At 40.2% G+C, this 17,500-nt stretch overlaps 2 protein-coding genes across 2 annotated transcripts in view; both read right to left on the bottom strand.

Moving 5' to 3' along the window:
- Nucleotides 1-17,500, bottom strand: part of LOC137982378 (fibulin-2-like) — a 51,548-nt gene that overhangs the window by 6,568 nt on the left and 27,480 nt on the right. Inside the window, exons 7-11 of the mRNA XM_068829493.1 lie at nucleotides 15,538-15,800; nucleotides 14,151-14,265; nucleotides 6,832-6,954; nucleotides 4,845-4,961; nucleotides 4,008-4,130 (exon numbers count right to left, since the gene is read on the bottom strand). Of these exons, the coding sequence (XP_068685594.1) occupies nucleotides 4,008-4,130; nucleotides 4,845-4,961; nucleotides 6,832-6,954; nucleotides 14,151-14,265; nucleotides 15,538-15,800 (741 nt within the window). The remainder of the gene's footprint in view (nucleotides 1-4,007; nucleotides 4,131-4,844; nucleotides 4,962-6,831; nucleotides 6,955-14,150; nucleotides 14,266-15,537; nucleotides 15,801-17,500) is intronic.
- LOC137983492 (uncharacterized) lies at nucleotides 12,141-12,916 on the bottom strand. The gene is made up of 2 exons (XM_068830654.1): nucleotides 12,842-12,916; nucleotides 12,141-12,644 (listed from the first exon to the last, which is right to left on the bottom strand). Exons 1-2 carry the CDS (start codon nucleotides 12,914-12,916, stop codon nucleotides 12,141-12,143), a joined length of 579 nt encoding a protein of 192 aa, XP_068686755.1.

Below are 17,500 nucleotides of genomic sequence, written 5' to 3'. Positions count from 1 at the left end.
GCTTGCTCTCCGAGACTCCTGCAGCTGACAAGCTCATTCTGTTAGGTGATTTCAATGCAAGAGTGGGAAAAGATCATGAAGCATGGCCACAAACATTGGAGAAGTTCGGAAGAGGGAAAATGAACTCAAATGGTGAAATGCTCTTAACAAAGTGTTCTGAATATCAACTGGCTATTACAAACACGTTCTTCAACTTCTCAGACAAGTGGTACTACTAATGGAAACATCCAAGATCTAAGCACCCTACTCTCCTGAACTACATCATTACTAGGAGATCTGATTTGAGGGACTTGCGCAGCACCAGAGCTATGAGGGGAGCCGAGTGCTGTACTGATAACTTCATGATCCGTGCCAAATGTAACATCAAACCAAAACCTCCTCCTCTGAAGAAAAAAGGGTCAAAACCCCCCAAGAAACTGAACGTAGAGAAACTGAAGAACCAAACTGAGAAAGACAAACTTGTAACCGCAATTAGTGAAAATCTCCTAATATTACCAACTGGTACTATTGAAGAACAGTGGGAAGCCTTGAAAAATGTGGTCTATAGTGCTGCATAAGACGTCCTTGGCAAACCTACTAGGAAGCATGCAGACTGGTTTGATGAATCCAATGAAGAAATCATGGAGCTCACGAATGAAAAGAATTTGCTGTTTCAGAAGACACTAGATAGTAGATGTACTAGAGCAACAAAGAAAAAAATACAAAGGAGTGAAATCTGAACTACAAAAGAAACTGCGAAACATGAAAAACAACTGGTGGACTAAGAAGGCAGCTGAAATCCAGAGTCTGGCAGACCGAAACGACTCCAAAGCGTTCACTGCATCTCTGAAGGAAGTAGATGGTCCGCAGGGTGCCTGCTTGGACCCCGTGAAGAGCATTGACGGCAGCGTGCTTCATACGGAGAAAGGCAAGATTATGGAGAGGTGGAGAGAACACTTCAACCTTCTGCTAAACCCAGAGTCCAGTGCCGAAGATGGTGCCAGAAACATCCCACAGCTACCTGTCAGGTACCACATGGACGAGCCACCAACTGCAGAAGAACTTGATATGGCCATCAAAAGAAAAAAATACGAAAAAGCCGCGGAACCAGATGGTATACCACCTGAAGTCTGGAAATACGGTGGAGCAACGTTGAGAAACAAACTTTTGCAGCCTTTCTGCAATATCTGGTCAACAATAGCAGAAGTCCCCCATGATTTTAAAGATGCTACCATCATGACAATCTACAAAAGAAAAGGGGATCGTGCAGAGTGTGGCAATCATAGAGGAATCTCACTTCTGTCAGTAGCACGAAAGATACTGGCCAAAATTCTACGACACCGACTGCAGTCCTTGGCTCAAGACATTCTTCTCGAGAGTCACTGTGGATTCAGAGCCAACAGATCCACGCAAGATATGATATTCACACTGCAGCAACTGCAAGAAAAGTCAGCTGAGAACGTCAACCTTTATTGTCACCTTCGTAGATTTCAGCAGGGCTTTTGATACTGTCGACAGAGACACAGTATGGAAATTACTGAGTCGTTACGGTTGCCCGCAAATCTTCATCAGAGTGTTGCGCAGTTTCCATGATGGCATGACTGCCAGCATTTGCTGTGGTGACGGATGTTCAGACCCATTTAGTGTCGGACACGGTGTGAAACAAGGCTGCGTTCTGGCGCCAACCCTATTCACTATTTTCCTTGCTGCTGTCCTAAAAAGCATGCCAGAAGAAATTGGTGATCTCTACATACGAACCAGAAGTGATGGTGATCTTTTCAATCTCAGGCGCCTGAAAGCAACGAATAAAACGCAGGAACTACTGATCCAAGAGCTGCTCTTTGCGGATGATTCGGCACTGGTGCCCACAGTAAATCAGCAGACCAAAAATCAGCTCTGATTGAAAATGTAACCGACATGGTTAAAGAGTGCAGCTGCTCATAAATTGATCATGTCTGGACTAAACAACAGCCGTCATGTTAAGCTGCCGAATCACAACAACCTGGCTGTAAACTGTCTCCCTCTTCAAGAGGGTGTTGCCAGCGAGTGTCACAACCGAGCACCACGCCCTTGTCTACTCGCGATGTACATCGTCTGCAGCCTCTTATATTGATAACCCTGGAAAGTGAATCGTATATCAAACACACGATGGCTGCAATTACAAGGGCTGACGCCTTACTCATTTGTAACAATGACAGATATACTGTGAACCTACTGTAGGTGCATTCGTGCGTGATACCATAAGCCGGCCAATCGTATTGTGATATACAAGTTACTGTAAAAGTTTTAGATGAAAGCAATAGTTTAATAAACGAAAAAGCGGTGGAAATATTGATTATTCGCAGCAAATAAAAGCAATCATATTTAACTTCACCGTTTCTTGTCATTTTCTAGCCAGTTTACGTGCATTTCCATGAATTCATTTGACCCAGACAGTACCGGGGCAGTACCTTGGATCCAAAAATCTATGGAATTGCACGTAAACTAGCTAGAAGATGAGAAAAAACAGTTAAGTGAAGGTATGATTGCTTTAGTTGGCGAGAATATCAATATTTTTATTGCTTTTCCGTTTATTGAACTGTTGCTTTTAACGGCAGTTCATATTTCCAGTGTTTACAATTTGCAACAATGGCATTATCACAGTGGCAACCGTGCTGAGTAAAAAAAACACCTCTCAGTACATTGGTTCGCCCGCGTTCAAATTGATTTGCTGATTTGTAATACTAAATGTAGAACCCGGAACTAGATATGATCGTTCTTAATTCTAGCGAAAAATCTGGTTCTTTTAAAGAGATGGCTTCTGTCAAAAATATGAGTGAGTAGAAGAACCTAATCGTAGCCGGTAATCAGCGCTTACATCCCCTGCATGTAATTATTAATGTGTGTTTAATTGTCAAAAAGCTACAATCATTGCAGGTAGGTTTCCTAATCGCCAGCTAGTGATCGGAGAAATGTATTCAATTTGCTTTACACACCTCATTGTACAGGACATACGCGGAATGATCAATGAGTAGAGATTATCGCGTACCAATTTTATAAACAAAGTTTGACTTGCTTTCTCGCTCAAGCTCTTCAGAATGAGTGCTCATCTGAGTACCAGGGGTTTCGTTGACCTACCCGGTCTACAAACATAAAATAATTTGCTTAAAATTTCGAATAAAGCTGAAAAAAGCATTTAAAACGTTTATCTGACACTTATGTTGGAGAATTGTTTCAAACCTTGGAGCTAACAATATTTTGTCGGGCAAGCGATTGATCGATCGAGTGAAGATAACAGTGTCTTGTTTACAAACAAAGTGCCATTATGGCCAAGTTGAACCTCTCGCCGCCTCGCACATAGGTAGATACCCGCAGATGTGACTTAAGAACCTTTTAAACTGAATTAAAACCTTTATCCCGATATAAATTTTAGTTTTTAGTTTTGTCCCACAATTGAAATTTGAGCTGTCGAATGTAACCATGTTTCTAGAAAGAGCCGTGTCCTGTTGAGAGGATTTTCCCTTAGGGCTTGTAGCTTAAAGGTAAAATTATTAAAAGTTTCGATATTTTGCTCATTTGTCAATAAAAGATAAAGAAAAGAGTTTGTGCAAAAGAAATTTTGTTACTACCTATGGTCTGGATTTCGCGCGACACTCAGAAAAGGCAAATTTCGGTCTTTAAATCGGCCTCAGAAGGACAAGGGTTGGAGGAAACGAGATCGAGCCTCTAAGAAAACCAAAAGAAAAAAAAAAAAAAGATTTTCCAAAAAGAAATGCATTTACGTAAATTCTGTACCAAACCCTTTTGGATTATAGAACCTAAAGTAAAACTTTTTGGACGCCAAATTGACCGGACCGCTTTTAGAGAGACTGCCTCTTAATTACCGTAAAAAAAGGAGTCCCCTGCATCTTGTAACTATCACTAAATGCATATGCATAGTCTATCTGTTACTTGCGAAGGTCTCCTCTTACTTCTAAGTTATCGGAAAATGTACAAATTCCTTGTCTTGTACCCGTACAGAATGAAACTCATTACGAATGAGATCTTGCCTGAGCAGTTTCGTCCGTCTCCAACATATCCTTCCTTACAAGTGCATTTATGTGAACCAATGGTGTTGTTGCACGCAGCGACATGGCTGCAGTTATGTTTTCCTGTTGAACACTCATCGATATCTGGGAATAAAGCCAACAAATTAGTAAAATATCCTTTTACTTTCAATTGGCAATATGTGAGTTTCCACGAAATCGTTGGACACTGTATTTTGCACTAGTGTCTAAGCTTTTTCACCAGGGATGAAAGGGATTGCAAGGATGGCTCAGTGGTGAGAGCGCTGGCCTCCCACCAATGTGGCCCGGGTTCGATTCCCAGATCCGGCGTCATATGTGGGTTGAGTTTGTTGGTTCTCTACTCTGCAGCGAGAGGCTTTCTCCGGGTACTCAAACAAAAAAACAACAACAACAACAACATTTGGCTTGATTTGTGTTAATTGTAAATTTCAGTTTACAGTGTCTCCAATTAGTGCTCCAGTGCTAGAACGACTAGACACTTAAATAAAGTTCCTTTCCTTTCCTCTGAACGCAATTTATGCGGGAAGATTATATCTGTATTTTTCGTGTAATATCCACTCTTTAGAAAACTCGAAAAAAAAGGTCAACTTGCATTAAGAATGGTAAAAAGACATTGCTTGCTTTTATGCACCACACACCACACAAGTGGTGCTTTTTCCTGTACTGATTGGCTAGATCTGAGGAAGGAAGGTAGTATTATTCGCACGGCTGCGAGCAACCGAAAAGTATATCCTAAAATAAATGCTAACTTCAGTGACTGTGGATATTTTCCTGTTCTTCGGTGAATAATTGTTGATAGTATGCAATACAGGTCCTTACCTGTACACGTTTTTCCGTCCCCAGTGTATCCAGCCTTACATGTGCAGATGTACGAGCCGTCTGTCTTGTGACAATCAGCATTGACGTCACAGGTGACGTCTTTGCATACATCAATATCTATGTTTTACAGAAGGAAGACATCCAATGTAAAAATATAACGTAGATTCTATTGTTTCTATGCGAGGCAAGCGATTGTATTAAATCATTAAAGCAAAGTAATTGGTTTACCGCATGGGGACGGCAGAGAACTCATAGAACTTTGGCCCGTGACTAGATTATCATAGTTTCCGATCAGTCGCGAGATACTTTCGTATCTTTACCGCATGGGAAGGCAGACTATGCAATTTAGTGCACAGTCTTGGAAGGTTTGATAACAACTCAAGAAGTTAGTACTCTACTCGACTATCGCCTCCTGCGACTCTTACACTTCTTTCCTCCTGCGTGCAACCGTAATCCTATAGTTGACGCTGAACCGTCTACTATTTGTTAATAAAATAAAATTATCCTTTACTTTCGCACATGAAAGTCAGAAATTTCGAGGCAAATGAGAGGTATAGACTATAGTAACTGAAGAAAGAAAAGCAAATACCGAGCATTTTACCTTTCGACACACTCATCCGAAAAGTTGCCGAGAACAGGACTCGCACCCACATTTTTCTGATCACTAGTCGCGCATGCTAAGCCACTACAACATCAAGGTTACCATGCTGGCAACGCGTCAGGTTAATGATGTGACTTAGCGGCGTGGGGGATCCCTAAGGCCCAACGTTTCCTTCACTGGAGTGTGTATCCTCGCTTCTATAACCCCAGACGGGGCTTAGAACACATGAAGTCAGAATTTTCGGCTTCGGCTCAGGGCATAAACCAAATTTTCGGATGGGTGTGCCGAAAGGTAAAATGCACGGTATGTGCTTCTCTCTCTTCAGTTACTATAGTCTATACCTTTCATTCGCCTCGAAATTTCTGACCTTCATGTGTTCTAAGCCCTGTCTGGGGTTATGGAGGCAAAAATACACACCCAGTGAAGGAAAAGTTGGACCCAAGGGATCCCCCAAGCCACTATGTCACATCATTAATCTGCTGTGCAACCAGTGTATTAGCTTTGATGGTGTAGTGGCTTAGCATGCCCGACTAGTAATCAGGGAGAGGTGGTGGGTTCGAGTACCGCGCAGGGCAAAAATCAATTTTTTGGATGGATGTGTTGAAAGGTAAAACGCATCGCATGTGCTTCTTTCTCTCTTCAGTTACTATATATCTTTACTTTCAAGTGGCAATTTGTCATTGTCCGCGAAATCGATAGATACTGTTCTCGTGTCCAAGCTTTTTCAGCTTAATTTAATCGTAACTATTACAAAATTCTCGCATCTCATTGGTTGTCAACAGCCCTGATTTCAGCATCAATATAGGACAGTTGTACACGTCATCAAGCGCGCGCTAGTTGTACTTGAATCATTTCACAAAGCTGTTAAAAAACAACTATTCAAGAAAAGTTGAGCAAATCAAGCTATAAAAATAGGACTTCGTGTTGATTGGTGATAGAATAAGTCTTTCTCTAAACACAATGTTTTGCGGGTTGATACGTGGACAGGTTATAACAATACTTTTAATGTGATATTCAGTCTTCAGAAATTAAAACGCGAAAGGAAAACATCAACTTGCATCAAGAATGGTAAACATTATTGCTTGCTTTTATACACCACACAATCGGTCAATATTTGCTTTCTACGTGTTCTGATGGGTTAGCTATGAAGTGATAAAGACGTATTATCCGCCACCGAGCAGCTGGATAGTATTGCTGGTTTTCACTCACGTGATCAACAGCCATGTTTTTCGACGAAAACAAAAGGAAGCATTTGCATAATAATAGAGTTAAATTCCCGGAGGATTTGGTCGGGGCACCAACATGGCCGCCTTTTCTTTGTTTAGGGCACCAACATGGCGGTCGTGACGTCACGTGAAAACCGAGAATATATTCTTGTATTCTTGCCTGAGCAGTTTCGTCCATCGCCAACATATCCCTCCTTGCAAGTGCAGTTATATGAACCAATGGTGTTGTTGCACGCGGCGACATGGCTGCAGTTATGTTTTCCTGCTGAACACTCATCGATATCTGGGAACACATCCAACAAATTATAATTAGTAAAATATCCTTTTACTTGCAAAAGGCAATAAGTCACTGTCCACGAAATCGCTAGACTCTGTATTTTGTAGTAGTGTTCAAGCCTTTCCCCTTCAATTAGTCTTTCTTTGAAAGCAATTTATGCGGGTATATTATATCAGTATTTTTAGTGTAATCACCACTCTTTAGAAAACCCGAAAGAAAAAAGTCAACTTGAATCAAGAATGGTAAACCTCATTGCTTGCTTTTATACACCAAACATTCGCACCATTGTTGCTTTCTACATGTTCTGATTGGTTAGCTCCGAAGAGATAAGGAAGTGTTACTCCCCACCGAGCAGCCGAATTGTAAATATTCTTGCCTGAGCAGTTTCGTCCGTCGCCAACATATCCCTTTTTACAAGTGCAGTTATATGAACCAATGGTGTTGTTGCACGCGGCGACATGGCTGCAGTTATGTTTTCCTGTTGAACACTCATCGATGTCTAGGAACACATCCAACAAATTAGTAAAGTCACTTCTTACGTTCAATTGGCAATAACACTTATCTTAAATCATAGGCGGATCCGGAGGGGTTGAGGGGGTTAGAACACCCCCCTTGCCCCACTTTGAGCAGCATTGTTTTCTTATTATTATCTTGTTTGATTGTGCTTAAATTAATAGAATAAAATGATTTTTTTTTTACGTAATTGTTCCTCTTCCACCGATTGACTGCTTATCAAGTTATGAAAAGATAATGTACTGTAAATTACGCATGACCCCAGATCCCCTTAAGAGCTCACGCTAGGGGTACTCGCCTTCCACACCGATGCCGTTGAAAGGTTTTTTTTTTTTTTTTTTTTTTTTAAATAACATTTCTACCACAGTTAACACAAACTAACGTTACTTACGGAACAATACTGCACTACTTGCATTACACTATTTACAGAATGGTAAGAATTATCTTTATGACATGTTTTAAAACGTAAATAAAATTAACAGCTACAAACAAGACTACGGCTGGCTTAAAGAAAAGAGTTACAATGAACGAGAGTGGAAAGAAAAGGACGAAGCGAAGTGACATTTATAGTAGTTTATAGCAGTTTTCCCCAGATATTTAAGAATTTATGTAGCTTTCTTTGGGCAACATAGCTTTGCTTTAAGACATCGAGTTTATCTTGGAGGCGGAGAAGAAAGCCTTCAAAACAAAAGTTGCCATCACATGAACTTGTCGCGAAGATATGGAATTTTGCAATAAGAAGAGTGACATTAAGTGCCTGTTTATTTTTTATGTTATTATGCCAACCGTATAGGATGTTAGATTCATTCAAATTGACCACTTGTTTGAATTTCTGATACCACCAGCTGGTGAATCTATCCCAGAAAGCCTTAGATACAGTACAGTGGTACAGTAGGTGGTTTATTGTTTGCTTTTCGGTAGCACATAGGAAACAAATGTCACTATCAGTAATGCCAGCTCGAAAAAGGCTGCATTTGGTAGGTAAGATGTGGTGTATTATTTTATACTGGAAAGCAATTAATTTCGAGTCTTTGGTTATTAGGAAAGGCAACGTGTACACCTTGTGGATGCTTTCTTTGGAGAAACCGTAATTTAGAATTCTGTTCTCTGATGTTGGTGGACTTACGTTGTTGGTTAGAAGTGTAGAGTAGGCGACACGGGTCGACGGAAGGTCTTCAAGAGGCGGGTTTAGGTGCGAGTTGTTTTGATTTAATATATTTTTCCATTCTGTAGGAATGGCAGCGACGAGGCCATAGTACAGTGTAAAGGGAATACTGATGTTCACTTTGCGAATGAGCTCGTCCAGTGAGAAGAAGGAGTTGTCTTCTTTTAAAAATTGTTTAATACGTATAATCTTAGCCTCAAATAAGGGTTTGAAAAAAACTGGCCGGTCTCCAATTAGGATGCGACTATTATTCCAGATGATTTTGTTGTGAATGCATTGGTCCTCCGAGAATTTGTCAGCATTGTATTCTTGCCAGTACTTAAGTAGCGTGTGGTAAAAAGGTAGAAGGTTGTCAAGGTTGAGATGCTTGATATCGTATTGACATTTGGTTAGAAAGGATAAACCTCCATATTTGGCAGCGGTGAACTCTGGTATTATTTTCCATGCTGGTTGAACGTTTTCGGTGATTCTCTTGATCCAAGCAATTTTCAGCGCTTTATTCATGATTTCAAAATCCATCATTCTCAACCCTCCTTGACTTATGTCACTTATTATGGTCTTCCTTTTTGTTTTGGCTGGTTTTCCTTCCCATATAAAATCGAAAGATAGTTTGTCTATTTCTTTGACGTAACAATCGGGGATCTCGAGCGCAGAGGTGTTATAAATTAGCTTCGACAAACCTAGGGTTTTCACTATTTTGATTCTGCCATGGAGGGTAAGCTTCCTTCTTTTCCAATTCTTAAGCGTATTTTTCAATTTGATAAATTTCTCTCCAAAATTCAGCTTATTTGCAGCGTCGGAGTTGTACGAAAAGAAGATGCCGAGAGCTTGAATCGGTTCTTGAGGCCATTTGAAATTATATGAGGTATCAGTTTTGTTTCTCCAAGTTCCAAGCCACATCGCCTCTGTTTTACTTGTGTTTACTTCTAGACCCGAGGTGTGTTTAAATTCACTTAGAAGCTTCAAAAGGTTAATAACAGATGAATGGTCGTTAACGAATACTGTAGTATCATCAGCGAATTGGGTGACCTTTATTTCCTTTCCGCCAACGGTAATGCCTTTTATGTCATTGTTGCTTTTCAAAGCCCTTGCGAGAAGCTCAATACCAATTACAAAAAGAAGGCCCGATAAGGGGCATCCTTGCCTGACGCCTCGGTGCAATTGAAAAAAGGGTGACGCGTGACCATTGTTTAGGACACAGCTAGATACATTGTGGTAGATGACTTCTATCCATCTTTGAATATCTAGGCCAAAATTGAACAGTCGAAGCGTGGATAATAGATAGTTCCATTTTATTGTATCAAAAGCTTTTCGGAAATCCAAAAAAAATTGCAATTCCAGGCATATTTAAGCGCTTAGTGAGAAACATGACATCTTGGATTAATCTGATGTTTTCGCCTATGTAGCGGCCTTTCACATATCCGGTTTGATCAGGATTAATGATTTTGGGCAAGGTTTTTTCTATTCTTTTGGCATTGACTTTGGTAAGTATTTTATAATCTACATTCAATAACGAGATCGGGCGTAGACTTTCAAGTATGGATTTGTCTTTGTTCTTTTTGGGAATGAGAGAGATTACCCCGCGCCGTTGACTAATAGACAGAGAGCCGGACTGAAAGGCAAAGTGGAAACTAGCTAACATTTCGGTTCGCAGCTCGGGCCAGAAAAATTGGTAAAATTCAGCTGGGAAACCGTCTGTGCCTGGTGTTTTGCATTTTTTGAAATCTTTTACTGCGCTTAGACATTCGGCATCTGTAATTGGCCCGTCACATAGTTTTTGATCTTCGGGTGATAAAGGTGTTACTAATTCAGCTTTCAGAAAGCTACCACCCTGGGGGATGTCTTCATCACTTTCTTTGGATTGATAGATTGACTCGTAGAACTTTTTTTGCTTGTCTAGGATGGCTAGTTGATCATAAATGTATGTGTCATCGTTTATTTTCAGCTTGTTAATGGCTTTTTTGGTTTGGGCACGGTTTTCTAGGCCGAAAAAATATCTCGTGTTACATTCACCTTCTTCATACCATCTTACCTTGCTCCTGAGAATCGCGCCTTTTACTTTGAAGTGCATGATTTTTTGCAAACGTAATTTTGCTGCGAGTAGTTCGTTTTGGGCATGGTTATTGTTAGGATTTCTTTCTAGACTTAGCAGAAGTTCATTTATTTTGTTTTGGAGTGTCAGTTCTTCGTTTTTACGTCTTTTTGCTTTCGTTTTGGCATATTTTACAGTAAAACCCCTAATCTCCATTTTTATAAGATCCCATTTCAAACGTTTATCTTCAACGTTTTCATATTTGGCCTTGAACAAATCAATGTTTTTGCGTAGTGCGTTAACATAATTGTCATCTTTAAGTAGAGAGCTATTAAATTTCCAAAACCCTGGGCCTCGGCGTTGTTTATTAAATCTGGCTTGCAAGAGTAACGAAATTGCAGAATGATCCGTTTCGGGCGCATGGAAAATTTTACACGTCGCATCTACATTTGTGAGCTCTTCCGAGATTAGAAAGAAGTCTAATCTACACTGTATCTTGTGAGACTTATTTCTCCAAGTGTACGATTCGAGGAGAGGGTTTAAGTGACGCCAGATATCGACTAAGTTGTAAGATGTACACAGCTCTTCGATTTCCTTAATTACAGACGCTTTCTGGGCGACCGTGTTTCCACCCTTTTTGTCTTTGTCCGACCAAGCGCAATTAAAGTCACCTCCGATAACGATATTTTCCTGAGAAAAGTCTTGCAGCTGATGGTGTAGGGATCTAAAAAATTTGGATTGTTGGTTTAGGTCATTTGGTGCATAGATGTTGACTAAAACTAAACGTGAATCTTCTACTGATACGTCCAGAATGATATATCTTCCGTTTTTGTCAGAAATACACTTTTCTATTTTACAATCAAGTTTTGGGTTTATAAGTATCATTACTCCCTTGCTGTTTGATGTACCGTGGCTAAAAAAAGCTTTGCCGCCCCATTCAGCGGACCAAGTGTCTGCGGTAAGTTTAGTGCTGTGGGTTTCCTGAAGAAATGTAAATTGAGCGTTTTGGTTGTGGATCCATCGAAAAATTGAACGGCGCTTAATCGACTTGTTGAGACCTCTTATGTTAATTGAGAGGCACTTAATGTCCAGATTTTCAATAGTGTCCATTGATGGTGTGAGGAAATTGACTGAAGATATGCGTGATTAAGGCAACTTGAGGTGAGATACAGTTTTGACGGCTTCCTTTTCTCCTTTGGGACTGGTGAAATTTGCATTTGTTGGAGTTTATAGCATAATTGAAAATAGTGAAATTTAATGGAAATAAACAGACACTGCATGTAGCTAGAAACACTACAACACTCAAATACACCAGGACTGAAATCCTAAAAAAACATGCAACAATATAAACAAGACCTCTGTAATGATCTTGAAAACGCACTAGTTGCGTTTCGGTCTGGGAACAGCAATTTTAGTTGGATTGGTTGTCAGTTGATTGCATTTGTCCGTCCGCTAAAACGGATTAGTGTATGAACAGCTAAATTAACACAAGGCTAAGTCAAGTGGTTTACCAACGGGCCATAATTTCCCTCTAATATAAAGCTTATCAGGCTGGGACTTACTGAATGCGGCTGGGATTTTGTTCCTCTTTGCGAGTTTGAAAGTGTCCATTTGTTTTCTTCTTCTCTCTACAATGCCGTATGGCAAATCTTGGTACATTCGGAATTCGGTGCCTTTCAGTCGGTGGCCCAGAGAAAAAATGCGCTCACAATCCTTGTAACGTAAAAATCTAGCTATGATGGGTTTTGGTTTTGTATCATTGCTAGCGTTGGATTTCTTTACCTTTAGGCGGTGTACACGCTGCATTTCGACCGATCTGGCGTTTTCATAACCGAGGTGTGTTTCGAGGAAGGTACGAAGCACATCTTTGGTGGCTTCTTGGTGAGCGCCATGTCCGGTTTCTTCTTGGATGTTCTCGAATTTAATGTTCTCACGCCTGGAATATGCTTCTAGGTAGAGATTTTTATTTTCCAATTCTTTGATATTCTTCAAAGTTCGGTCATTTTAAGGTTGATCTGCTCCTTATATGTGTCAAAGCCTTCAGTAGTTTTCCTTTGTTGGTCCTCGGTGAAACTTAAACTGTCCTTGAGGTCGTTTATATCTTGGTTTGACGTCGCTTGAACACTTTCCAGGGCACGAATTCAGTCGTCCATTCGAGGGAGTGTATCTTGCAGGCCTTTAACAGACGTTTCAATCGCATCTAATTTCTCTAGCTTCAATAAGATCACTTCCAGTTTTGCATCAAGGTTTGCAGACATCTCTGGTGTTGTTACGGAGTTTGTATCTTCCTCGTGGTTTGAAGCCGTGTCTAAAGTAAAGTTAGAACCTCTTGGTTTCTTGCGGTTCTTCGACGTTCGGATGGGAGGTGAAGTTTCCTCCGAAGAAGAAGATAAAAATCTTTTTTTTTCTAATAATTTTTGTATAGTTTCAGCCATGAAAGGGTACGAAATGTAGTTGTTTTAGCGGACGGCCATGAAACACGTCTTTACTCCATTGCGACCCAGGCTCCTCTCATGCCGTTGAAAGGTACTAAGGTGTACAACCCCCTTTTCAGAAATTCCTGGATACCCCCCTGTGAAGATGGTTGTTTACTAAATGTTATGCTACTGCGTTGTGACTGTTTGTAGTCTGTTGTTAAGAGTGACGTGGCACGGTTGAATATGGATAAGTCGATCTATTAAAACCATTGACCGCTTCACATGCATCTCTGCAAATCTCATGTATTGCATAACATGCACATTATTGAAAAAAAGACGTACATTGGCGAAACAAGGTGGAGGAAACGAGACCGCTTTCGCAAACATTTACGAGACGGTGAAAACGAAAAAAAAAAAAAAAGCAAAAAAACTAGGAAGCATCGAAACCGCTATCAGTCGCTCGACATCTCAGCAAACCTAACTATTGTGGCCAACACAAGACGATCAGCGGCCTTTCCCTGCACCAGAGCGACACAGAAGGCCGAAATTTTCTAATCGGCTCCCTCTCCCCCCACGGAATTAACGAACGCTTTTTCTTCTACTACTCTTGTTATCCACGTTGCTATTTCCCCACCAATGGCGTCTCTCCATCATTCACTATATAAAATGCTAACAACCCATAATTCCCGAATTCTCTCTGACGAATGGCGCAAATTCCAAATTTCCGACTTCGTGAGCAGCGAGGATGGCAGAGTTGGTTAGTGCGCGGCCTTGGTGCAAGAGGTCCTGAGTTCGATTCCCGGATCTCACATCCTTTTTTAGACTTCTTTCCTTTCAGTGTAGCTAAGTAGCTTTAAATACCCGTAAAACGGAGCACTGATGGCGAGGGGGAAGTAAAATGAGCGCACCGTCGACTTCAGGCTTGTCAGTTGAATTACTGTTACGAGTTATCGACGTTAAATATGGTTGCTTTACTTTACTTTGCGGTGGTTAATTAAGAACATCAACTCAGTTGATAGGTCCATTTCAAGGTTGAATTTGGATTGCAATTTGGAAGATTTAAGCTATTTAATACCTTGTCCACAATGAGCCGAGGTAAAACCGAGCAGGCACATGCAGCGATAACCTTTGTCTGTAAATCCAGATTGGCAGGTGCCTTCGTTTTTACAGCGAGGTTTATCACAAGCGTTCTGGAACAGAAAAGAAAAAAAAAAGGTTACAACATTCCATTTATGCGTGTGATCTTACTTAGCTGAGTATAAATGTAAATGAATACTTAACTGGGGCGCATTTCTGGGTTATGGACGTCTGGTTGTTACACAGCGGACAAGGAATTAAATACGGTAAAAATTCCGACTTGAGGCTGAAACAACGCTTACCTTTTACCAACTCAAACCTTATGCCTTATTACGCTGAAAACCATGTTTAGGCCAGATTAGGACAAATATTTGCCTTAGTTACTGGTTTTTGTTTTTGTTTTTTCCAGAGTCCTTTTATCGTTAGCCTTCATTTCCCCTTAAATTAGTTTGCATGTACACTGACCGCTAAAGGTCTGGCGTAGCCAAGGAGTGAATCCAGTAATAGCCCACATTTACTCCAGCAGACGGTCATAGCAATCCCCTGTATTTATTTCATCAAGTCCTTCACTCTAACTGCATAGGCAACAGTGGCTCAACAAAAGACGTTGGCCATCATCAATACGAAAAAGATTAGACCGTAAAATCCCACGTTAAAGTCCCCTTCCGGTTACAAGCCCCGGGATATAAGTCCATCTGTCTGGTAACAAAAATGTTATCCCAGATGTAAGCCCCCCCCCCCCCCCCACCCCAGCCCCCTCCTTATATATAGGCCCTCTATTGTATAAGTGCGTTCCTTTTGCGTTTCTTTACAAACAAACAAAAAAAGTTAGAGGCATAAACAAGTGGCTGTGGAGTTTATAACCTTATTTAAAATGATACTATAAAAAGAAACAAATGTTCATGCATATATAACACAACTATGAATTCTGTTCGACTGCTCATTTCCAACACAACTGTACCATGACAATGTTATGCAGTAACGGAGCGAGGAGCTAGCTAAAATCCGGCACTTTTGCATGCGCACAAATTTTTTTGTAGCCTCCCTACAATGACATCTGAGCCTTGCGAATTCCTTTCCTCACTTGCGCTTTGTGTTTCTTGCTCCCGTAAATGTAATACACATATTGTTGATAGGTAATTCAATTCCACCTCCAAGAACCCAGGTAATAACTCTAAATGTAATGGTATGTTAGCCTCAATTCATTTCATCTCGTCGTTTCTTGGCATAAACTGCGTATACCTGCGCATGCGCTCGCCTGATTTATAGTGAAAACTAGGCTTTGAGAGAATTAGTAATGTTGCCACAGAAGAACAAAATGACTTAGGAAAAAAAGAGCAAAAATGGTAGATTAAGATGAAAATAAATGAAAATTTTGCTCTTACAAGTGTTCCGTGGTAGGCGTAACCCGTATTTGCGTCAAGTTCATCTTCATGGCTTTTATGTGTGGCGTTGTTCAGCTCGCAGTTGTGATTTCCCTGGCTTTCTTGATTGAAGTTGAAATTAATGCTGACGCAGTTGGGGTTCTGGTAACATCGCAACTGACACATATCAAAATCGTTCACTTGTAAAGTCTTAATGAAATGGTTCACCAGACGCTTGTCCGCAAAGAAGAAGAACTCTGGAAAAGCAAGTTCCCGACAATCACCTGGAAAGATTTGAATAAGAATAGAGTTTACCTTCAACAATGGGAAACTTAAGATCTTTATCGGTCAAGATGACGAGAATGGAACCAGGCGACAACATTTTTTACAATGTTAGAAATATCAAAATGCCAAAATATGGTGGATTTTGTACGTTTTAAGCTACAATCCCGACGTACGGACGCACCTTCTGTTTATTTAACATGGACGATTTGGAAACAAATTAAAAATTCCGATAAATATATGAAAGTAGCATTGAAACCCTAAAGGCGGAATTGTTTTGAAACTTTTCCTTTCAGGAAATGTCTCAGTTTTTTTTTCGCGACATGTTAGGCCAACGATTTTTTTACTAAAGAGACAGGATTGGAAAGGTTAGATGGGATAAGACACTGTACGCGAATATTCAGTTTTATACTGACGAAATACTAGGATTTTCGTTCTTGCGAAAAAATCATATCTTCACTGCGCGCACTGAACAGATAATTTTTATCTTTCGCATGTGAGATTATAGGTGTTGTCATGTTAATGAACACGATTAGCCAATAAAACGCGAGCTTGCCTTTCATTGTAAGATACCGTTGTGCCTTAATATAATTCTTCTCTACTACATGAACGTTTTTATTGCACAAGTTTAAATTATCTTGATTTGTCTTTCGTGACTTCCATATCTTGTTTCATGTTACACAACATGCGTGTTTTAGCGGTTGGTGACCACTTTTTCATCATTTCGAAAATGAGTAAAAGAAGTTGTTTTAAATCTGAACATTTCATCAATATCTGTATAACGAAAAGAACATTACGTGGCCGCGTGGGGATACGAATTTCATCTTCGAGTGTTGAAAGTATCTCTCACGAATGATAAAATTCGACGATAAAATTCGTAACCAGCGTGGCCACGTAATATCATCTATTTTATCAACGGAACTATCTGAACTTATGGTTCATTATTAGCTGAGATAGAATCTCAGGTTTGTTTGTAGTGGAACACTTTTAAAAGGTGAATTTTTTGTTAAAGAAGGCGTAACTCCACTTTCAACATTGAAACTTCTACTTTATCGATTAAAAATTAACACCTGCCCGTGTGGTCTAAGTCTTCACTCTTTTGCTTCTACAACAGGTATCTTGAAATTATCAAGCTAGGAAAACGCGACTACAGGGTTTGGTTCGAGATGTAATTTGCTTTTTATCCACCTCTTTAGATTCTCGAAACTCAGATGGAGTCATTGCTGCTTAACAGATGGTATTAATACCGTCATGGTATAATGAGTTTGAACTTGTTTCCAATTAAAGTTGAAAATTTGACTCATCTTCCTTGTCATTCAGTGATATATGCTGTAAGGAGGAGAAGAATTAACTATTCATATCCTAAAACAGGAAAATTTAATATATCGGAATAGATCCTGTTGCAAGAGTTCCCGATCGTTGACATTCTGAGTTTCTCTTAGATAATTTGAAAAAAATGCATCCGTTCTTCCAAACTGAGTTAGGTTCATTGAATTTTTGAACAGCGGTACACTTTATATAGGGTCCTTTTTTGTGTATCCAATTGCATAGGATGATTTCGGTTATCTGGAGGGTTATTCCTTTATTATATCGATGCATCTCCGGTCTGCGGTGGTATCCCCAAATACATCACTGAAGATCTGCAGCCTGTGCAGATTCGCAGCCTTTCAATAACTGGCATTCCGAAGGCTAGCCCGCAGAG

This window comes from Montipora foliosa, chromosome 13 (genome assembly GCF_036669935.1).
Source record: "Montipora foliosa isolate CH-2021 chromosome 13, ASM3666993v2, whole genome shotgun sequence".
Lineage (NCBI taxonomy): Eukaryota > Metazoa > Cnidaria > Anthozoa > Scleractinia > Acroporidae > Montipora > Montipora foliosa.
Note: the sequence above shows the minus strand (reverse complement) of the source record. Positions and strands in the feature narration are given on the sequence as shown.